The 23,954-nt window shown below is 39.6% G+C and overlaps 2 protein-coding genes across 13 annotated transcripts in view; one reads left to right on the top strand and one right to left on the bottom strand.

Moving 5' to 3' along the window:
• The window catches only part of tmem134 (transmembrane protein 134), a 790,957-nt gene that overhangs the window by 45,103 nt on the left and 721,900 nt on the right, over positions 1-23,954 (top strand). The gene's annotated exons all lie outside the window — the stretch shown is intronic.
• The window catches only part of tenm3 (teneurin transmembrane protein 3), a 269,413-nt gene continuing 249,579 nt past the window's right edge, over positions 4,121-23,954 (bottom strand). For 4 of the 6 annotated variants that reach the window (XM_052545489.1, XM_052545491.1, XM_052545492.1 and 1 more), the window contains 10 exons: positions 23,891-23,911; positions 20,668-20,900; positions 20,005-20,159; positions 15,769-16,643; positions 14,850-15,025; positions 13,698-13,933; positions 12,681-12,977; positions 9,154-10,765; positions 8,880-9,010; positions 4,121-8,156 (listed from right to left, as the gene is read on the bottom strand). In XM_052545489.1, the coding sequence (XP_052401449.1) occupies positions 7,398-8,156; positions 8,880-9,010; positions 9,154-10,765; positions 12,681-12,977; positions 13,698-13,933; positions 14,850-15,025; positions 15,769-16,643; positions 20,005-20,159; positions 20,668-20,900; positions 23,891-23,911 (4,495 nt within the window). In that variant the 3' untranslated portion in view covers positions 4,121-7,397. The remainder of the gene's footprint in view (positions 8,157-8,879; positions 9,011-9,153; positions 10,766-12,680; positions 12,978-13,697; positions 13,934-14,849; positions 15,026-15,768; positions 16,644-20,004; positions 20,160-20,667; positions 20,901-23,890; positions 23,912-23,954) is intronic. The other 2 variants (XM_052545490.1, XM_052545495.1) reach the window with 1 other exon arrangement.

The following is a 23,954-nucleotide window of genomic DNA, read 5'->3' as shown; positions in this document are numbered from 1 at the left end:
TTTTAATGCTGCCTGGCAGGTTATGAAATGTAAATTTATCAGTTAAAGGCATTTAATGTCCTTTGTATCGTAGGTTATTGTTTATATATATATATATATATATATATATATATATATATATATATATATATATATATATATATATATATATATATATATATTTGTATAGTTTCTTTGATTTTTATTATTTTTATTATAATTATCATTATTATTAATATATATGTTTTTTATCAATGTCAGTGTGATAAAATCAGACGTTTTAAAAGTGATATATAGAGTTATATTTAAGAGTTATATGACATATAAAGCCTAATGCTGTATTCCAGATGATCCGTGCAGTTCTATCAACCCTGGACCAGGCTCCGGGCTCTTGGTTAAACTGGCATGTCTCATTGGGTTTCTCTCTTCACATGCTGGAGATCAAATGAGACATTACTCTGTTAGTGGCTCTGGTGACTGAACAGGGTTTTTTGAATATACCCAATGTGTCTATTTGCCATGTAAAAGTTTATAGCATTTGCTATGGCTTTATGGAAAAGGGGAGCTAGAAGGCTGTGCAATATGTTTACATTTATTCACTTAGCAGATGCTGTTATCCAGAGCGACATACAAATGAGAAATACAACAAAGAACCAAACATAAAAACTTTTGGGGGAGTATTTATTTTCCCTTTTTTTCATGAAGGAAATTCTAGGTTCAATCCTAGTTGAGGAATAATTTTGCAAGTAAAACTGTTTGCAAGTAATATTTCAATTTAAAATATGCACATATTCACTCTTATGTGCATGGCCAGTAAGAACTCAGTTAGGAATTACATGAATCATATAAATGTTATATTTTTAATTCAGAACATCAAAATAAAGATAAAAACATTTTTTGTTTTTTTACTTGTATCATTGTTTCAGTTTTACCACTGAACATTTGAGAAACTAAGCCAAAAAATGCATATAGTATATGTTTTGTATCTCATAGACTACTGCTGTGAGTGTTAAGTGTTAATTTCTTAAAGGATATCTAATGTCCCACGTGCCCCTTAGAGGAACAATATTAAGGTTGAATGTCTTTATATCATGAATACTTTATCTTAACCTAATCACCACCTGGCACATAAAGCCTATCATCTTATTAAAATTCAGAAAGTGTGAGGAGGTTGTCTGAAGGTACTTAATGAATTATGCTCATGTGGCCCTCTCCACCTGCCTATAAATAAAATAGGTGATGGCGTTTTTGTATAGTCAGACTCAGAATATACATCATGGTCTTTAAAAAATGCAGTTTGAAGCTCTGGAAGTAAGAACTTGTTTATTCTTGGTTGGATATTTTAGCTCTCTTTGTTCCAAACATTGTTTGCATTTAATTGTATTCTCACATTAGCTCTAAGCTTCATTCAGATCACACTATAGATTAGTTCAAAGAATTGCACCTAACAAAGCTTTCTGGCAGTATGATTTTCCTGTATGAAAAAAGGGTTGATGCTGTTATGACAAAAAGGGCATCTGTGTAAGGTGGGCTGTAGGTTTTGGCAGTATTTCTGATGCATGCAAACAGCTGTCCTGCTGTTAAGTTTCATATAAAAGTCATCTTTTACATTAAATATCCAGCCATCTGCAGGTGGGTGTCACTTTTGAATTCCCAAAATGAGAAAGTCAGAATATTTATGTACTACTCTAAAAACAAGTCTGGCTGGAGACGGTATTATATCCTGCCAGATTTTTTTTTTGTTAAGAACCATCTAAAAGTTTTGGGACTCAAAGTTAGATCAGTCTTATGAGAGCAATGTAGGAACTCGATACCAAGTCGATGCTCAATCAATAAAGGGCTGATGGCAGTTTGTGACTGGGCAAGCACAGTTCAGCTTAACCTGTCTGTGCTTTAAAAGAAACAGTTTAATCCCTGTCACAAAAAAGGCTTCACATTGGATTCCATCCAGAAGACAGACTGCAATGTCATCCTGGTCTGATTACTATTGCTAATAGTGATCTCTAAATCTTTCTTTGTCTTTTTTTGTTGACTCATTCAGCTGAAGAGAGAGGGTTGGATTGGACTTCTGACAGAATGAAGTGACGAAAACAGTTGCAGCTATTGAATTTTTTTTTTGTTGTGCTACGCAAATGTTCTTTTATTTAGGCTAAATCGATGATTGTATTCTGTTTATCCTTCTTTGTGAAAATCTTTCCACTTTGGAAGCAGATGAGCAACTTTCTCCTCCTGTATCATTGTTTAGTATGACTAGAATTGTTAGTATGCTTAGTATAATTGGGACTTTTATTTGTTAGCTCTGTGACCCCTTGGTGCAAATTTATGGAGGTGTTTGAGGACCCTAACCGCCCATGTTAAGCCAGAACAAAAGGTTGGTGGGAGTGGATGAAAAACATATATAGCCTAAGCCTATCCTTTTTTACCATTGTTGCATACGGTCATAGCGCCACCAGCTGGCAGTAGGAAGTGAAACACTGATTGACACAACACAAGGCAAATGACCCAGCTTTATCTGTTTTACTTGTATCATAATATAAATCAACTGTCACTGGCCTGTTGTATATAATTTGTCTGTTACACACATACTGAATAGGCTGAGCTAGATATTGAGTTAGGACTGCTCGGAGGTTATAGTGGAGCCCCAGTAATGAGAGCAAACAGACACAGCGCACCTGTAAGGCATCTCACATGTGGCCTGGATCAGCACTTCAGACCTTCTCAGAAATGGCAAACAAAAGAGATGTGCTTGGCCCCAGAGACATGCAGCAGAAGTGACTGGAAAACCCATTACATCCAGTAAGGTTTTTTTTTCACAAGCCTTCCCATATCCCAAAAGTGTGCTTTGTGTCTTCTGTTCGGCAGCTGCAGCTGCTGGAAACTCGACCACATTTGAGATGCGGGGCCTTTTGGATGGAGTCCCACTCTGATTGAGAGCACCATGCCACTGTGAGCCTCAAACACTGCTTGGGAAGCACATCTGGTCTTCTTCTCTCAAAACAACAAAGGGACAGCAAAGCTATTTCTCTGCAGTAAGAGATGGGTCATTGCCCATGAAATCAGAGGCCCAAAGCCTTCAGGCTGGCCGCTTCATAAAAATGAAGTCTGACTGTAGGGCGGTGTTTTACTGAGACAGTAGAGGAATGAGGGGCACAGACTGCTGTGTGAGGTGGACAAGGCTTGTTAGACTGTGGATTGGTGAAGTTCGGTTGTCAGGTATACGTGATTGGCTGTAGTAGAGAATCAGACTTGCTCATTAATCTTTGGCGCTGAGTTTTTCTAGGCTGCTTCCAGTAGAGCAATTTAAGATGAAACATGTATAATTGGAATGTGCTGGATAAAACCTGAGACGCTTTTCTCTCCATCAGTTCTGAAACATATGGATAATTGATAAATTATACAGAATCATGAAACTGTGAAATTAAGTGATTTCCTAACTAGTTCACACACATGCTTACTATGTAAGATATAATGTAATATTTATTCATATCAGTTTTTGTTTTGTGATGATATATCTTTAATTTCTGTTTTATGTGTCTTACGTAGATTTTGAACTGATATTCAATTAAATTACATTCATGCATTTTGCATACACTTTTATCTAAGCTTCTTACTTTGCATTTCAAAGCATTCGTTGTCGACCCTGTGACATTGGCATTGCTAGCACCGAACTCTAGCTACTGAGCTACAGGAATGTGGAATGGGAATTTTTCTTTTTTTTTAGCATTGTCGTTTTCAAACCTGCTTGCATCGATCCAATGTAGTTTGTCAGTGTCTTTCACAGTAAAATATCATACAGGTTTGATATGATAAGGGGGTGTGTGAATGTCAGAATTAGGTATTGTAACAACCTTAATGCATTTGCATTAATATCCCTGCCCCTTTAGTTTCTTTATCGGCCATTTGTAGATCTGTGAAAATCCCCAGCATCTCAAAACAAGTGTCACAATAGTAACAAGATATTGTATCTATCTACTATTTAAAAGTGTACATTTGCTTAACGAGTAAGATATGTGGTCACATTTGTGTAATGTATTAATAAATACACAACTTTTTTGAATATTACATTTTATTTTTATGATTGATCTCTGTGGAGCATTAAACATGTTGAAGATAAAAGGTAATGAATCCAGCAGTGACCTAGTTTAGATTACATCAAAATTGCACTTTAATTGCACTCTAAACAGACGTGTCTATCAAATGGAAATCATGAGCTTTTTCTTTTCTTTTTTCTTTTTTTTGAGATGCTGCGTGGCTATAAAACAATACAAAAGCAAAACCGAGCAAAAACAAATGACATAAGAACATCAGTAATACAACTTCCTCTAAATCCTCATTACAAATGAGAGATCGTAAGATAAGTTATTGAATTTACAGGTAAAACCACTTCAGTTTGTAGTAATGGTTTGGAACAAGTTTGTAAAACAGATAATACAAAATACACAAAATGTAGAGGCTGCTCAAAAACAAAGCAATTGAACAAAAACCAATGGTTGATTTGTCGCAGTAGCAACAAAGCTAATCACACACTGCATTTTCAGATTCTCAGTACTTCAACAAATTCAGTCACACAATGCACACATTTCAGGTTGACCAATTCCCACATCAGATCTGATATGAGAAAACATTACTGTTAAGTGACCGTAAACTTTGTGATGACAATGGCATTTTTTTTTGAAAGTATTAAATGAAATACTGATGATTTTCTGTATAGGCATCTTTCCTTTTAATTTAGGAAAAATAACCAGTTTTTACAATCTCCCTCAGATCAGACCAGAGACGTGACGACTGCAATAATGTATAATGTAGAGGCATCATCATCTTCAACATACACATTGTAGTGCAAAGAAATATCAAAACAGACCACGTACATATTGGCACTAATATGCTGTAAGGAAAAAAAGTGACTTTCCTTTGATTCATTGGGTTTACACTGTATGCATGCAATCGATAGCAAACATATCAGGACGTTTCCACTTCTCACCTCTCCTCTCACAGACATTTGTATCTTCACTGCTACTCTGTAACACATTTCCCCCAAATCTACTTTTAGGTTTTATTAAGAGTATTTTGACTATGTTGAAAACTGGAATTTGTCCATACACTCCAATTGAAGGGCTCCGGAGTACAGTGGGCACTCCTTATGCCAACAGATAACTTGACTGTATTGCAGAGCAACTCAGAGAATCTGTGTAGACCTCATAGGGCAAACACTTTAATATTGCAGTGGTTCTTGTTCTGGTTATTACTAGTGTTTTAATGAAGTGCTCACTTTTTTTTTCTTTCCAGGGGGAAAAGTTCACCCTAACAACAAGTTCAGACCAGTCCACAACTGAAGAAAACCTCACAGGTGGGTAACATCCCCTTCAGACCTCCATTCACTCGTGAATAGAAAAATAGGCTCCACCGTACAATTACATGATTGATTGAAAAACTTTTCATAGGAAAACAACAAACTAAAATGGAAACAATATTTTCTCATTCATTAGTCAGAACATTTTATTTTATACAATCTTTAAAAAGCCTTTACAAAAACAGTTTCTGAAGAAGGAGGCAGTCCATTTAGGCATATAAATTATTATTTGTTTCCCCCCTTTGGGGTGACTTTTGATCACTTTAATGTTTGTGGTGATCTTAGATGAATACATTTGTTGTCAAATATTTTAAAGTAAAAGAAATCCTAAATCAGTCTCCTTCATATGGACGATGGTGGAGTTCTCTTTTAAGGTAACTGTTCACTTCATAATTAGTACTCAGTAAATTTCTGCTTTAGCACTTATTTCAGTTACATAAATTCAGCCCCATGCAAATCATTTTTTATTTCTGGCATCCTAACATGATTGTAGGGCAATGTCTGTGTAGAGTGGGAAAAAGCCACACTATCTCTTCTGTCTAATGACCCTTTTGATTCAAGAGAGTTTGATTGTTTCTTCTTGTCAATGGAGTTTTTAGTCATGGTGAAAATGCAGGGATATAAACTCTGTGCAAGTTATTTTTCTCCCATGCTGCCAGTGGCAACACACGTTAATGTTAGCGTGATAAATCCTTCATCTAAACACATTAAAAAGAGCAGAAACTTTTTGAAAAACAATAATAATAATCTTGTCTCTGGATAGAAAGCGAAGCTGAAGCTTGAACTCGTACATCTGGACAGAAAGTCTTTAAAAAGCATTAAGCTTGATACTCATTCCAATTAAAGACAGAACAATACCATGACATTACTGGAAAGGAATAATTTCTGGCAAATTACTAAACCCTTGTTGGGTTTTTAGTATCTGAGTAGTATTTACTCATCTCACAACTGGAAAACAGCTACTCTAAACCTATTGTTGATTACAGAGGCAGTAACGCCATGAAACCACTGAACATAGTCAGACAATCTGAAAAAGAGAGAAATAGAAATAAAAAATGGCAACAATCAGTTTCAGAGGATGGGAAGAGAAGAAAAACAATGTTGAGGATTTAATGACACAGTACAGCTGATTTTATTTCAGTTAGCATTACCACAAATTTCGATAAGATAAAATATTAAAATTCATGAGTATAAACAGTAATGCATGACAAGACGAAAAAGTCTCAATATTTGTCAGATTTTATTTTTATGTATAAACACTGTACATTACTTTCTCTGCGACTAATATTGTTGTACGGATAATTTGAATTTTTTTACTTAAAAAAAAAATCCATAAAGATATTCTAACATCTCTTGTCAAAGTACCGGTCAGTTATGAGCTATATATTTATATATTTTGTTCTGTCAGTTTCCGCTCTATTCACCACCTGGGTCGGTTCAGGAATGAGATTGTACACTCAGATTTAATTATATGAACCACAACTGTGTCCCTTGAGAAATCAAAGCAGAAGAGAAACGATCAACTAGCTCACAGTCTGAAACCTCTGTCCTCACTAGTTGACAAGACATGTTGCTGAGAACAAGGACGGTATGAACCACTGAATTACAGTTGCTGCCTTGCGAAAAAGGCTTTATGTTAGTTCATCTGCGTGCAGTGGTCTTTGCATGTAAACACATTTGCCTTTTTTTCTCTCAGTTTTACCACTGACCAAGTCACCTTTAAGGTTTTATATAAAAAGCTCCAAAAAAAAAAGACAGAAAGGAAAAACAAATCATAACTGAGTTTTTTCTTGGGTTGTTCTCTTAGAGAGTCCATTATCCATTCAATGCAATAATGTGAACAAATATGTAGGATGGGGGTGTGTTTAGTCAATGAGGGGAAGTGCCTCAGGTTTTTTCCGTATAACTGCAGTTTGTGTGGCACTTAGGCACAACTCCTCACTTCTCTAACATAAACCCTTTCCCTTTAGTCTCTGGGATAGGAGCTCTGGGAGTGTGTACACAGGAGAGAGGAGCTTGTGGAGCAGAGGGGCAGTAGTCTGTTGAACAGTCTGTGCTGTGCAGACTGTTACCTCTTCCCAATCTCACTCTGCCTCAGGAACTGGATATTGTTGGCACTGTCGGCCAGTTCAGGGTACTGCTCCACTGATAGTACATAGTAGCCGTCGTAACCCAGCACCTTCCCAGAGCTGAGCAACTGCCTCTTCTCCCCTTCTGTCCAAAGACGCACTCCCTCCTCCCCGTCACGTACGCGCTGCTGCTCCCGTGCCCACGCACTTGACAGTGCTCTCTGGCGGGCCTGCTCTAGGACACGTGCCTTCTCCTCATCCAGTGTCATGCCATAGCGCACATGCAGAGCCAATGCGCCGTACTGCAACTCCACATCTGCGAAGCGACGTGTCCGTCCATTGACCACGGTGGTGGACTGTGACACTGTTACATTCACACCATTTTCTAGACTCTTGCGACCACTCGTGAGTCGCAGGGCGCCCAGGTCACTCTCAGGTAGGCTGGTCTTTATGAAGTAGTGTGTGTCACGACCTTCCACTGTGAAGTGCAGATCCTCTAGATAGAAGGCATTGTTGAGGACAGTGGCCACTTTAATGCAGTCCTCATTTGCTATATTCAGTGCATTGGTGGCCACCTGGCCCTTACTGGTAATGGCAAGCATCACACCTTTACCAATGAGGGATTTGACCGTGGCAAACCACAGCCAAGGTTTTTCACGGCTAGGACGTCGTCGGCTTAACTGGATCTCTGGCATCCTCTCAAAAGACAGGAAAGCCTTGGCCTGCCTCATAACCTCCTGCTGGACCCCTGAGATAGACTAAAGTGAGCCAAAAAACACAAAACACATTCTAATTAATTATCTGGACCTATTTGTAAACACAATGGGCCTCATTTATAAAATGTTGCGCATAAACCATACTAAATAAATTTGATCTTACAATTATTTCTCAAATATGTATATGTGTGATTCATAGAATGAACACATGCACAGAAAATGCACGTACGTCTCTCTTTCAGATGTGAAATCTACGAATCGCAAATGATCTTAAGTTGGCACACAACTGAATGGTATCAGCTCTCTACCTTGCAAATGACTCTAATGTCATTAACACATAAAAGACCACCAGTCATCGTCCAAATCCTTTAATTTACAAAAGCAAGCTGCAGGAACAACTTACATTTCCAAAAACCTGCAGTACTCCAACAAGGAAAATTATGTATGTCTGCTCAGACCCTGACGTGACGCTACGCACTTTTCCATGTCAAAGTTTTCACAAAAATGAGTGTTGGCTTGGATTGGCGCATATCAACTCTAAAAATCAAATCTGTGCGTATGCACGCTTTATAAATGAGGCCCAAAATCTCAACTTGAATGAAAGCAATCAAGGTTACTAGGGCAGAGAATATGATTCAGAATTTTTGAGTCTGAGAGTAATCAAATAATGTTACTTTTCATTACATTATTTAAAAATACTGTATGAAAGCAAAATATCTAGCCAGGTAACTTATGCAGGACAGATGATGACATTAGACTGTATACCGGTAGGTCGTCCCATAGTTGACTCTTCCTCATTTCCAGTGAGGGTTGGGTAAGGTCAAATTTTGGGATGGGAAATCCTGGGATAACATTATGCAGGTGAAATCCAAATGTCACCAGCCAGATGTTGACATCTATGAATGAAAGAACAGATATTGTATAAAAATAAAAATAAAAGATTTTCACAGGTTGCCTGACAGTTTTTTGCCCAAACGTTAAACATTGAAACTAATTAAAATCATAGTTATACAGTGTGCCTTAAGGGCTCTCTCCTCACCTGTGACATACTCCTTGACCTCATGCACCTTGCTGATAGGATTGTTATTGCGGAACATGTACAAATTGAAGGGAGCTGGGTCTTTGCCCACCCTGGTCCAGGTGCTAATATCTGGGGTGGTCCAGCGGCCAGCTTGAATGTCATAGTCCCGCTCTCCAAAGTGCAGCAATCTTGTTAAAGGATCATATAGGCCACCATGGAATCCAATAACCAATTGAAAGTCAGGGTTAGAGTCAAAATAGATCTCTCCATATGCAGTATATTGCACCTGCTTGAGGAGAAGCCCATTGCTGCTGAAAACGGCGAGTGGTGTTCCTGTGTTGTCACAAGCGATGTAAAACTCCTCGCCACTGCTGATCTCCATGGCAAACAGATGGCCTTGTAGGTCATAGTAGAGCGAGGTGATTTCAGAGCTGGAGTGGTTGTAGACATGGGTGATGCGTGTCGGGTAGTTGAGATCCGCATAGAAGAACTGAAGGTGCTGGCCCAGACTGTTGCGAGAGGCCAGGCGTCTTCCTAACCCATCGTAGCGGTACTGAATGGTCCAGCCACTGGCTTTACTATGCACCCGAACCAAGAGGCCCTTGGAGTTATACTCAAAGATCTCAGCACCCCTTTGCCGCAGAAAGCCATCTTCGTCCATCCGATACTGCGCATCGCCCAGCCGCGTGATGCGGTCTCGTAAGTCATAGCGGAGTGGAGTGAGTCGTGCACTGTTGCCAGGGTTCAGCAGGTGTAGGTTGCCGTTCAGGTCATAATTATACCGCCACATCATTTTCTCATTCAGGTAGACTGTCTGCAGCTGCCCATCCACATCATACTCGTAGGCATATTTGGTAGTGTTGGCAAAAGGACCAATCTTTATTTCTCTTTTGGTGACCCGGCCCATGTTGTCATACTGGATAGTGATCCAATACATGAGGGAGCGGAAGATCTCGTACTGGATCTCCTTGATGCGGCCATGGACATCGAAGTGCTTTGTATAGGTCATGACAGCTGTTGATATGATCTGGTTAATGTCGTAATAGATGACGCCGAATTTCCCAAACTGCTCAACCTTGCCAGAAATGTCGTCGAATTGATAAAGATCTATGGGAAGCGGGGTCTCATTGATGACTCCTTGCATGCTGGTAACTCGGAAGCTATTGTCATAGGTGTAGTCAAAGCGGGCATTGACCATGCCATCCTCACTGAAGCGGAATATCTGCCGGTCCACCAGTGGACCTATCTGTCGATATCTGATAGAACAAATGAAACCCTCACTCTGTAGGTTGACAGTTTTCAGCACACCTGCTGTCTCATCATAGGTGAAGCTGACCCGTGTGCTGTCATATAGGATCTCGGCCAGCTTGTTCTGTCTCCGATACTTATAGAGGACACGCCGGCCAGTGCCCAAGTGTGCCACCCGCAAGAGCTGACCGTCCTCACTGTAGTCCACTGTAACTGAGGCATTACTTTCAGGCGGATTGTAGATGTTGCGGTAGTAGCCAACAGAGCGGATAGTTTGCATGGTGTGACGGGCCACACTTGGCATAGTGATGGCGGAGAGTCGGTCCTGCAGATCGTAATCAAAGATGTACTGCCGCTGGCTATGTAAAAGCAGCACCATGGACTGTAAATCAAAAAGTGGGAGAGAGGAGAAATTAACCTAAACAATTCATTACTCTTTCATGCATTTCTAACATGCTATTAAAATGCAAATGGTGTATAAAAGCAGGTATTAACGCTCCATTTAATGATTATTTCTTTGCCTAATTGAGTTCTTCTTGACCCTCAAGCTTCTAAATGCAGGTCTGCTGAATGTGCATGGCTGCATAAATATAAAATGTTCTGCGATTACTGGCTTTAGCCTCATGATTTGCCCATACATATCCTAATAAGGCGGGTTGAAAACTGTTTTCATGCTCTGCATACTGTGGAAATGGAACATCAATTAAAAAGAAGGGGTTTTAAAATCTATCTGTATGCTAAGCTTGAAGCTTGAGGTAAACAAAGTCAGCAAGTTGTCTTTGAGTTATGAATGACTGAGCCCTCATGTTTATTCTATGTATGTTTTGGGTCTTGTTGTACAATGTGAGAGGTGAGTTGAAGCAAAGGATGATAAATAAGTGTTTCTTGCTGTGGGCTTAAGTACTGACATCCCCAGAGCCTTTGGCTGAATGGATCTGAGACTGTGGTATTCAGAGCAGCTGCATCACTCCATATATATTCATGTCTTTCCTGGTAAAATACACACACTGACTGACGTCTGCAGATTTGGAGGTCTATCCTTACAGGCCTCTCCATCTTGGGGAATTGCTACAGTGAGTGTCTACCTTTGAGAAGCCTTCACCTTGTCATCCATACTTGGACAGACATTATTGTAGTTCCCTAGGCACTGCTGGTGGCATATGTTTGATATCCTCTCACTGGTCACGCTACCTGCACATTTGGCAGGCGACAGAAAGACAGGCTAGCCATGCATATTTAATCTACACATTTACACAGTGGTTTTTCTTTCCACAAAACTTTTGTGGTTCCAGCAGAGTGCTCTCTTGGAGGAAACTCACTTTTTTCATTCAACTGATATCTAAGTTCTGTAAAAGCCTTATATTTTGTAATATTTAAATGTCAACAAACAAAACTTTTTTAAGAAGATTTGGAAGAATTACAAGGGTAATCACATATAGCAGCGAACAATGTGTGATGTCCTCTAAGTAGGGTTGGAGGTGCAAGTTATTATTTTCATATGACTCTTTGTCTCTTTTTTTAGGTTACTGTTACTGAGTTTTCCCTGTGGTCTCATTTTGAGACTCATTGTCTTTGAGGCCTTACTTAGTCATTTCCCCTACAAGAAACACCCACAACATCCAGTGTCTCTCCCTCATGGCACACACCAGTTTCTGGAGTCTATAAACTTACCCACATAGTTCTACGGAAATGTCTGACCCCTGGATAACTAGGAGTCTTTCTATATCTATTTCTCAGCTTTCTGTGGACCAACAAACTTCATATTTGTACTGCTGAAAGTTATAATGGTTTGCTTCTGGAGAACCAATTCAAAGCGAGTAACCATCAGTAAATCTCTGTTATGGTGGAGCACTGTGGACACCTTGAACTTTAAGAAACTGTTCACCCAGAAATGGGTTCACACAGCCGTAACCCACTCCCATGTTGTTTCTATCCCAGAGTGTTCTGGCATGAAATGCAAAATTTGTAGGTAGAATGTCCAAGCTCCACTTCCATACAGGGAAAGTAGAAGATTTAAATTGCCAAGCTCCACAAAAGCATTTACCGTTAGGGCCAATATTTTTCACCTGCATTTGTGGTAGCATATCATGCTGTGTTTGACACAAGTAATTTAGTCATTTTCAAATACTATCAATTCATTTATAACTGTAGAATATCTGAATTCAGACTATTTGAACATTCTTGCAAAAATATCTCTTGGAAATGTCTGACAATAAAGGAACATAAATTCAACACACTCCAGCAAATCCTGTGATATAACAGGACTACCCACTATTAGAAAAATTCACAATACGCACCTTGTCCAAATAGGTGTAACTCCAGGTTTTGGCATCAGCAAAGGTTCTGGAGACTATGCGTCCCTGGCTGTCGTACTCTACCCTCTCAACTGTGGGGCCTCTCTGAATGCTAGTGACCTGACCAGTGCTGGAATAGGTGAGGTTGACAGACATCAGCTTACTGCTGGGCACCCACAGTGTAGGGTGACCAGAGGCATCATACACAATCTTCAGAAGGAACTTTCGATGATCATCATATACTTTCTCTGTGCGTAGTGACCGGTCATAATCCACAGACAGCAGGTTTCTACCGTTGACCTTTACGATGGGAAAACAGAATAATTTTTTTGATTATAACATTCATTGCTAGCAAGTATAATATATTTTGGTAGGGTTGATTTCCCCAACTTCAGTTACAGTTGAGGACCGAATAGAAGTTGTATACAAACTGGACACTAATACTCTTCCAATCTGTCTACTAGTCTCATTAAATTAAATTATATTATATTACATTTTTTGCAACTCAGAGTCTTTGAAAAGCCAGAGCAGTTCCCATATAAGAATCAGGATTACATTATTGATGCTCTGAGATGACATGCTTCTTTTGTGGAATAAATAAAAGTGGAGGGAGAACAACAGAGGACAATTCAGGTGCTCTTCATGACAAAAGAAAATAGAGAAAAAATAAGAGTTTAGAAAAGATATAGTCTGGTTCATTTATGATTAGACAAAAGCCTTTTCTAAAGCCATTTTCTAATATTTATGTGGGTTGCGTAATGTCAGAATTAGTTCTAGTTCAAATAGCAATGTGGATATAAGGGTTACGCCAGTTAAGATCAAAGATGAAGCTTCTTTTTCAGTATTTGTAGAAATAACACATTTTAACTTCCAATAATTTACAACTCTCTACACAGTCAAGCCAGAAGGAGATTTATGATCGAGTGTTATGAAGAATATTCTACAAATGTAATGTATTATTCTGACTACACTAGTAAACACACATTACAAAGAGTCTTCTAAATTAAAATGTTTACATACCCTGAGTTTCCTGCCGAATACTACGACTTTCCCCCTGTTCTGTTCTTTTCTGAAGCGCCACTCCACCAAGTTCTGTCCATTCTCTCCAGGTAGGGTCATGTTTCTTCTTGCCACTGTTGGGTTGGATGCGCCCGCAAGAATATGAGGCTCGGTCTGGAAGTGTGAGTCCATTCCGTTGGCATAGATGACCCTCATAGAGTTATCATAGCCCACCTGGTAGCTGTTTCTTAGTTGATCTATGAGGAGGAAACCACAAAAAAGTGGAATGAGAGGTAGTGGGGGAAAAAGCACAAGAAGAGAGAGTTCATGGGGATTATGTTAAGACTGTGAATTCAGTGTGTCAGAATCACCACCTTGATTTTTATTCTCAAGTCACATCATATTTGGTTTAGGATGTTAGAAGAGGATTTGTAAAAAGTAAATCCAATGAGAAAGACATTAATTTCTTTGGTTTGTGCTATGATTGCAATGAAAAATGTATAAATACATAATCTTCTTTAATCTAATTAAATTCCATTTAATCTAATGACTTTTCCCAAATTCACATTTAGTCACCATATTGCTGCCTGTTACCTCACTCTATCAACCTGAATTGTGAGTGTGAAAATTCTGCATCATCAAACAAAATTGCAAAAATAACTTTTTAAATAGGTTTCCCCTGCTGAAACAGACGGAAAAACAGACAGTCCAGTTCAGCTCCAAACTGAGGCCACTGGTTAAGCCAGCATTGCCAGTTTGAGATGTTGTTGTAACGCCACAAAGTTTAAACTTTTAATGGAAATCAACCTACAAAGTAATTACTTGTTGTCTTTGTACAATAAGCTGGGTTAAGGTTATTAAAAGTATTTCAACATCAAAAGAATTACACGCTTTAAAGTGTGCTATGCAGATGTATTATTTCAGAGCCCAGCTGTCCAGTGTGTTTTCATTCCCTGTGGTGCTTGTGATTATAGTCAAACTATAAATTAACATCTGACAGTTTTACCCCTAATGAATGAGTAATGGGTGTTTGGTCATTAATATTGATTTAACCTGTGAGTTACAGCTTGATTAGCAGTGTGGAACATTTCCAAGACTTTAAGCAACAGGTCAGTTTATAGAGCCATCAGGGGTCACTGTTAATAATGATAATACAGCAGAGACTTGCCGCACCTTGAACTAATGTGTAAAAAGAGTCAATGGAAGAAAGGTTGGTGGTGATGCTGACATCGTCATCTCGTCCTGATGTCTCAATGTCCACTGTTAGGGCTCTGTCCATCTCCCCGATTAGACTGGTGATAACCCCAGTGGGGAATGTCACATTCGTCAGACGTCCCTCGCTGTCATAGCTGCAAGGCAAAAATGGCATTAGAACACCTTTTGTAATTGGACCTCACTGACATGCGGTCAGCAGTTCTCATTATGGAATGACATTAAGCAGACTAGCATGCATGTACGGTTTGGATCGAGTCCTCTGAAACCTTTGTATGTACGCTATCTGACAGAGGTCAAATTTGTGTATAATTAAAAAAAAGTAGAATGTGAAGAAAAACTTGAAAATAGGTTTACTTTTTAACAAATGCTGGTTAGTTTGACTTGAACACTCACAACATTTCTATACAATATGGGGATTAATCCTTACCGACATAATAATATAATAAAGACTTGTCTCATCTAAGTCACAATCGTTAAGGCCTGTCATTGCCTGCAGTGTCTTTGTGGTTATGGCAGGGTAAGTGAACAGACACTTGGTCCAACATGTTGGCCAGAAGGACCTACCCCAGACTGGCATTATGCAAAACCTTTTGGTACACCACCAGCCGGAAAATGTCATACAAATTCATTTAGCATTTTCACCATGCTCTAAATAACATGTGGTGAAATAAATGGTAGGTTTTGTAACTACAGGCTACACTTTTGCTGAAGGAGAGGACTTAGAAAAGCAATAAATCCTAAAGCAGGAATGTGCACTACAACAACAATCTACACAAAGCTGCATAAACCTTTAAAATATACAAATAAAAAATCTAACAATGATAATGAGTAAGGTTTAGAGATGTGCTCTAAAAAAAGGATCGATAGAAGCACTCACTCATAAAATGTGGTCCAGCCAATTTGGATGCTCTTGGTGGCTAGCAGGCCGCTGTTGCCATGGTAGGTGAAGAGCACCAACTCCTGCCCCAGTGCTGTGAGGGTCTTAAGCCCTCCATTCGTACCAATCGTCAGCCAAATAACTTGGTTGTCAGGGGCAACAATACGCACTGGCATTCGATTGGGGTCTCGACGAACCCGAAGTGTATTTCCACTGCTATCTGTTACAGCGGTGATATCATCCTCATTGCTATAGCTGAAGTTGTACTTGTAGTCACCAGTGACCAAGCTCATAGTATACTGATGTGTTCCATTGGAGTCAAACACGTAGAGCTCTTGAGAAGCAGGTGAAGCAACTTCATAAAGACCAGAAGAGCCTTGTGGAGGTCGATTGTGACGTATGGCACGGATTCGAATGTTTCCCAGGTCAGCTACGTAGAGTGTTCCATCAGGAGAGACCACCAGAGAGGAAGGAGCATTTAGCCTTGCGTCTTTGGCATACCCATCGCCTGTCTGGTAGCAGTCACAGTTAGCGTCATTCTTGCAGTCGCAGTCGGAGGGTGCTCCTGCCAAATTAGAAATCTCGCCATCCGTGCTGACTTGTCTGATGCGGTTGATCTTCTTTTCATCTGTCTCGGCAATATAGAGGACTCCGCTGTAGGACAGAGCGATGGCTGTTGCACCTTCTAGAGTGGTCTGGATGGCACGCTTTCCCATGGTGTACTCGATGCCCGGCACCTGGCAATGCATAGGTCTGCCTGCCACAATGCGCACCTGCCTGTTCTCGGTTATCTGTAGTACAACATTGTTGTCAAGCACATAGATGGAGTTGTCCATAGGATTGATGGCCAGGTCTGTGGGCCACTCTAAACGCACCTGCAGAGAGAACAGATCAAATAGGGAGGTGGATCACTTACGGGATCTTGCATAGATATACAAACGGACAAAAACATGTTATTACATCTCCCGCTTGCTCTCTCACTCTGTGTGCAGTTGATGTTTGGGTCTGACACTGATGAAGAAGGATCCGTTACTTTGGAGGCTTAATACATTGGGTGCCTCTAGTTCATTCGATTTGCCTGTCGCTGGGTCATTTGTTTTGCAACGGGATGCAATTCCTCAGCGCCTACAGGGAACAACTGTCTGGCAAAGAAAAGCCCACCAAGAACAACGCTGTCCACATGGAGGACATGCCTCAAACAGACTTTTAAAGATGGCTTGGAAGGACAGTCTTGTCTAGACGTCTATTAATAAAAATAAAATTGTTCCCTAGCACACACTGTCTTTCAGACATCGTTTATACTGAGAAAGCATAAGAATCCTTCTCTTGATCATGCATTGTCTTGTCTGTCTGAATTATCTGGTTTCAATATTTCTTCACAGTCTCGACAACTTCAATAATGCTGCCAAGTGCCAGTGGGGGAAAGTTATGCAATGGCATAATCTATAACTTGCTTTCGCAAAGACATGCTGACAATATAATTGTCAGCCTGTTCCTAAAGCTTTGAGTAGATTCATTGAGACTTATTCTCAATGAAATCAACTTATATGGCATGACTGGGACATTTCTAGACCAGGTGTCTTCAGTTGTTCTCATGTGTTCACTTCCTGCTCTGAACCTGCACCCTGGCCACATAGGCAGGTTAAGCGTCTTTGAAGAGCACCACATTAAAGCGTAATGTTTCTGAACTGCAGCAGCTCCTGTGGATAAAAGCTTTCTCTGCTCAGCCATGGCCTGTCTGTGATTCCACCTTCTGCATAATGGATGAACTCAAGACCAGATTTTACTCAGGGCAAACGGATTTTACTTGGGGGCTCCACAACATGCCACCTAAAATGTTTTATCAACTCTCAGGTCACCACCTGATATGCATAAGGCCAACTTGGTAGCCTCAGAAGCAGACAGAGTACTTTTATATGCTCAGGGGATAAACTTGATTTAGACTGAACATTTTAAAACCCTGAGTGAACCTAAGATTTCCTTGAAGAGCACTTGAGTTATTTTCTGCTGTCCCTATCGGCCTTACTGAGGGAGGTGACAGTTGTGTAGGTTGAGCTGTATATATCCTTAATGATGCACATCGATGACTCGCAAGAGCAAACGTTTGGGTAATTGTGAGTCTGACACCAAGTGTCTGGGTCTGTCCATACCTCATTGAGCTTCACTGAGCCTGGACCCAAGGGGTATGTCAGACAACAGCCTTATGTCTCATCCCCAACCTCCATCACTTAGACAGAGATAAATGGGGTTGGTGGGGAGACCAGAAAACAGAAAGAGCGGGGAGGGATAGATTCTGCCTTAGAATGTGGATGAGAAAGTTTACTAAACACTGCATATCAACCATTTTCAAGCAAAAGACCCTCGTCATAACAAAGCAAACCAGTCCATGTACAATAAAAGAGCATTTTTTAGCCTACTGATTTGCCTGCAGTCTTCATCCAATGTTCATCATCTTTTGCACTATTATTTATTCTTTATTCCTAAAGGACAAAATTTTAACAGATGATATGTTTTCTCTATGAGCTCAGGTGAGTAGATGCATTTAGCACCAGAGGGAGAGCAGCCAGAGGGGGGAGCTCCAGGTCTTCAAGGAAGTTTCTCTGGCTTTCGTTTGGGTGGAGGCTACCACAAAGAGCTGAGCTCAGTCTTTTTGTTCCTGATTTGGGCCTTAAAGTATGTCTTGAGGTTAGTGGATAGATAGTAGGTCTTAGTGCAGTCTACAATAAGTAGTTGGCTGGAAAAACAAACTAATCAGCATGAGGTCTGCAAGCTCTGTAGCTCTGTTTTGTGGCCTTTTTAATAGTAAGCTTATAGGGCTCCTTTGATAGTAAAATTGTTTATTAATTATCATAAAACAAATAAAAAGTCATATTAAAATGTAAAAAGAATAATATTGCATTTTTTATAATTAATTTCACAAATCTTATTTGAAAAACTCGATTAGGGACAACATGTAAAACAATTGTGCCTTCCAGTTTAAATGAGGCAACAGTTTCAATATCCTAGGGCTGCCCCGTAATAGTCAACTAACTGTTAGTCGACGAGAAGTGGCTTGTTGACCAAAATTGTATTAGTTGCAAATCACACAGTCTGTGACAGACAAATCGTTAAGTGCTGGTCTGTGTGCTAATATAGTACATTGGGCAGAACATACACTAACCGAACATTAAAGCAACTTTACATTGCAGCTCAGTCTAATGTTAGCCTGGAAAAAAGTGCTCATTTCACATGTTTGTGCGGAGTGTGGAAGCTGAACATCGCAGTTGGGCTACTGTGATCATTTGCTCTTTAAATATTTTGTCATTTTTGGTATTACAGATAAGAGTAATGCATCTTTCATATCTTTAGAGACTCTACGTTTATCCGTGTGCACTCAGAATAATAACAAAACGTTGTGATTTGGTAAAATTATTAAAGCAAACAGGATGTGCTTTCTGCTGTCTCGAACTCTGTGAACTTGAGTGCATCACTTTGAAACTTTGTGTATTCTTTCCTTATTAAAAACATAAAAAATGTATCTATAGAGAGTGAAACTTTTAAATGAACCAATTCAAATAGAAAACAAATATTCTCATATTATGTAATCCATATGAAACATGTATACATTCGCATACTGCGAAGATGACGAGTCCGTGTCGCCGACTTCATTTCTTAAACCGAAAACAGAAAGCACTAGTGTATTAATAAATAATTAAAACGTTAATGCAGTGTACTTGCTGTTTTTCCCTAACACATTCATAATTATTATATTTGCCGGTGTGCTGTGGCAAGCCTTTTTTGCGTGCACTTGAGTGCTTTTTAGGCTATGTAGGCAATTAAAGGCTCATTATTATGATTTATATGGTTTATTAATAAAAATGCGACTAATGCTTAAAATGAATGACTACTAGTCAACCAGAAAAATCTTTAGTTGAGGGCAGCCCTTTTCCAGCCTTTGCTTTTATCATTGAAACAAGGCCACTCATCCTAACACCACTTCAGTAATAAACACAGCTGAATCTTTGTACTGAGAATCACAGATTGCATTCTGAAATAAATCGAAGTTTAGCCTTTCTGCCCTCTAATATTTAGTTTTAGCCCAGTGGCATAACTGGACTGAATTCAACTCCATAAATCATACTACATTCAGGTTAGCAGTGTTGCAGCTTTTCGTTTGTGGCAGCAAAAATAGACAAATTTATATTTAAGCTTGAAGTGCGTTAAACTGTGATAGAGCAGGTGAGTATGAATGTATACCTGTCCGATATGCATGCTGGTATCACAAGTCAGAGGACGTGCGGATGTGAGGTCATTAGACCCCAGCAGTGTTGAGATGATGCCATTCCGGTCTACTTTTCTGATCATGGAACCATCCACAAAGTAGATGAACCCATTCTTATCCACAGCAATGCCTGTAATTTAGAGAGGGGGCAGATGTGACAGCTGCAAATAGACACACACACTGCACCTGCAAACAGGCGAAACACGACTGGTACACATGTCACGCTTGCCCCTGTGGTTTCCAGGTCACTGAAGATGCAGCACTTGGTGAATAATTCACAATGTGCTTTTGGGTGGTGAATTATTCCTGAGCTAAGAGTGATGTTGAGTGCAAGTAATATTCAGGAAGCTGTTTTTTTTCCTTTTTATCTAGTCAGAGCTAAAACCAAGAGGAAAGGAACTGAACCTTTTGGCACTCCGATCCAGTGAGGATCACAGACCTCTCTAGTTCTCTCACAGAAATGTATGGGTCTCTGTGGACTTCTTAATATCTGGCTTACTGTGTTGATAAGTTTAACTAAACATATATTACTTTAATAGCAAAACGAGTTTTTATGCTATTTGTGTGTGTGTGAGAGAACAGAAGTGTGTCGTGTTCAGCTAGTGTCCATATTGATTAGCGGCATTCAGTCTCTTTACCTTTGGGTCCCAGCAGTATCGCCTCAGTGGCCTTGCCTCCATCCCCACATCGAGCCTCATCAAACGGCAAACACTGCTCTCCGGTCCCAGCCACAACCTCTGCGTTCTGCAGCAGCTCTTTGGTTCCCGTCAGGGCTTTAGGCCTAAAGATCCGTCTTGAGTTGGTGTCCGAAACATACAGCTGACCTGTCATTGGGTCTGTTGCTAGGTAGTATCTATGTGCAGGATTGTTGCTAACAGGACAAAGGTAGAAATTCCACAATTACAAAAAGAGCAGTATAGTATACTAGCACACAATAACATTAATGAATGATAAACAAACAGATACAGCAACAAATGAATGGGTGAATAAGCAATGTTTAAAGCACTGAACAGAGTTGACTGAAAACTATTGTAGTCATAAGTTAAAGGCCTACAGATGTGTATAAACGTGATCACTAGCTATTGTGATTATTGCTTAAGTGAATGTACTTGTTTGGCCCGGCTGGTTAGAGGGGAAAGGAGTTGAGCACTCTGTCAGGGTGAACCTAATGCATTATGACTGGAAATCACTATCGTCTGACACAACCATAATGATGCCCACCAAACTGTCACATCCTTTCAATCATTTGCACTTCCCACCCGCACCCCTACGACAGAGGAAAAAGCCAGCGAGCAATATGAAGTGATGTATCTGTTTGCAGTGTTTCAATTAGAAGTGACTAATGTCTAAGAATAGTGCGCAGACACCTTGCAAGAGGGCTGGCTGATGGGCAGGCCATTTTCGATATGTGTGTTTTGAAACAGATGCGGGCTGCTGTAGCTGAAGCATCTGCTTTGCACAGAAAAAATCTGCTAACTTTAATATATATTTAAAAAAAGGTGTTGGCTCCTGAACTTATATGAGCTGTGTGATAAAGGGGTTCCGTGCTTAAATTGAACCTTTTTTTGTGCCAAGACCTAGTGAGCTGTCTACGGAGGTAGGATTTTAAGGCATCATAAGCATGCTCCCGATTTGAAGGTCACCTAAGGTACCTCTGCAATGAAGCTCATTATGTTTTAGAGCAGAGATTGTGTTTACAGAAAAGAAATGAAAAGCAATATAACAATAGATCTATAAAGCTTTCACATGTGCTAATTATAATGTTCATAATTTGAGTCAGCATGCTTCCACCAACACAGACGAGGGGCTAAGAAGGTCTCAGGATGATGTTAGTTACTGTTGCTATGTGGTACAGACACCACATCACACTTAGAGTAAATAAAGATTCAAACCAGTTTAAAACTAATATAGCATAAAACATTTTGCTGTGCCAAATGGAAATAAATGTGAGTTCTGGGGGTGAAGCGGCTTAGAGTTGGCTTAGTTTAAGGACACTGAGGTTTGAGGTCGATAATCTCCGAAGTTTATGAGGCTCTGTGGAGCATTAGGGTATATGGGCATGCCTTGATGACACATACAGATGGGCCGAGACATCTGGGACAAGATGAAGACGAAGGCTAGCCATTAGGTGGCTTGTAATGTTCACCAGCCAGCAACAGTGGTTGTGAATTAATAACTCTTAGCGCTTATTAATTCAGAGTCATTAATGCTTAATGGGCTGATTTTTGTTTCTCAAAAGCATTGAGAAATGTTAGCGGAAAAATTGATGTGTCTAAAAATACGCCCATTTAATTACTTAAACTCAACCATTTTGCTCACACACGGTGCAACCATATAGCGAAGTTGGCCTCTAATTCCATTTTAAATGATTCGGTAGGAGGTGGAGAGGAATGGTTAGGATGTCCATGGGATTCCTAAATTTATCCCTGGTTGCAGATTTATTCAACAGGCTCTAATGGCTTTGGCTCGCCCACTTCAAATTACTCACATTTATTTCCATTCATGAGCTCCATACGTCTGCGATTAAACCCTACAGAGGTTTAGAAAAGAAATAATGTAGGATATCAACATCTACTGCGCTCTGTACATCGCCCCTCAACTGGAACTATACAAACATGTGTGGGATGATGAGGGCCTATTTGCAGTGTTTATCAGGAACTCCTGCTTGTCCAGGGCGGAGACATTTGGAGCAGTTAACTCAAGGACTGAAGATCTGTCAGGAGAGGGTTTTGTCCTGAATCCTTCCTGAGAAAACAGGTCTGCACTAGTGTCAGCTAAAATGGACGTCTGTGTATTTTACTTAAGTCTTTTCTGACCAATTTGGCCCCAGAATCAAAGCGCAGACGAAATTCTAAAAACAAACTAGTTCTTTCTAAGCTACATGAGGTATCTTTTGTCTTTCTGGTTTATGTAGTATGCCACATTAAAAGAAAATGTTTTATTTGAGTTCTACATAAATGCCTCAGCTAAGCTACCCTTATATCCACAAAAGTGGAGAAAGAGATTTCACAGAGCCAGACAAAAGAGCTGAAAGGAATTTCTCATTGTGTTGGGAACTTCCCCATGGGATCTGTGATGTTGATTTATAAACCACTGACATACTAAGATTGTGTTTGAAGAAAAATGATAGCCATTATGTTTAATTATTCTAACGATTTTGTCCGGAATTCAGATCTGTTGTCATAACCTGTACAGTAGTGTTTCCAAGGGATCTACTTCATTCCTGCGCCATCAACAAAAACATCTGAAGATCTCCTAAATATATAGTAAAGCCTAACATCTAAGACCACATTGAAAACCTTGGATATAAAAGGCAATTGATTTAAAAACTGACCATCTGAGTCATCATTTTTCTGGGGGCCTGAACCGCACCAGCATTTGTTTCTATTGTTTTTTTGTATTGTATTTGTCTAAAAGTTCAGATTTCCTTCCATTGTACAGATGGAATGCTTTTTAAAAGCTTTTAAAATTATGCTGGTTCACATGACCAGGTTTTACACAAACATGTGGAAGCCATGCAGCTAGAGTGTATGACGAATTTGTAAGTTTCACTTAAACTTTAATGCAGATATTATTTAAAAACAAACAAAAAAATCTAGTGGTCTTAGACTTTCAGACCTCAATGTATTAGAGATTCGAGCAATGAGCTTTAAAGCAAATTAAGTATGTGAATAAAATAATACCAAGGAAATCAAACAAACTAAGAAAAATCACAATGTCACTGGTACGCCAATAAACAACATTTGTTTACTTCTGATAGCATGCCACAACACTTATGGAGAGACAAACACTTGTATAAAGAATGGCCTGCAACCAGACTGAAAGGGGCTGTGCATCTGTGAGAGAGTTGGAATGGCTTACCTATGTCTGAAATCTTTATTTCTTAGGGTAGCAGAGAAAAAAAAAGAGCAGAAATAAGAGCGAT

Source organism: Carassius gibelio, chromosome B1 (assembly GCF_023724105.1).
Source record: "Carassius gibelio isolate Cgi1373 ecotype wild population from Czech Republic chromosome B1, carGib1.2-hapl.c, whole genome shotgun sequence".
NCBI lineage: Eukaryota > Metazoa > Chordata > Actinopteri > Cypriniformes > Cyprinidae > Carassius > Carassius gibelio.
This window is presented reverse-complemented; position numbering and strand designations above follow the sequence as displayed.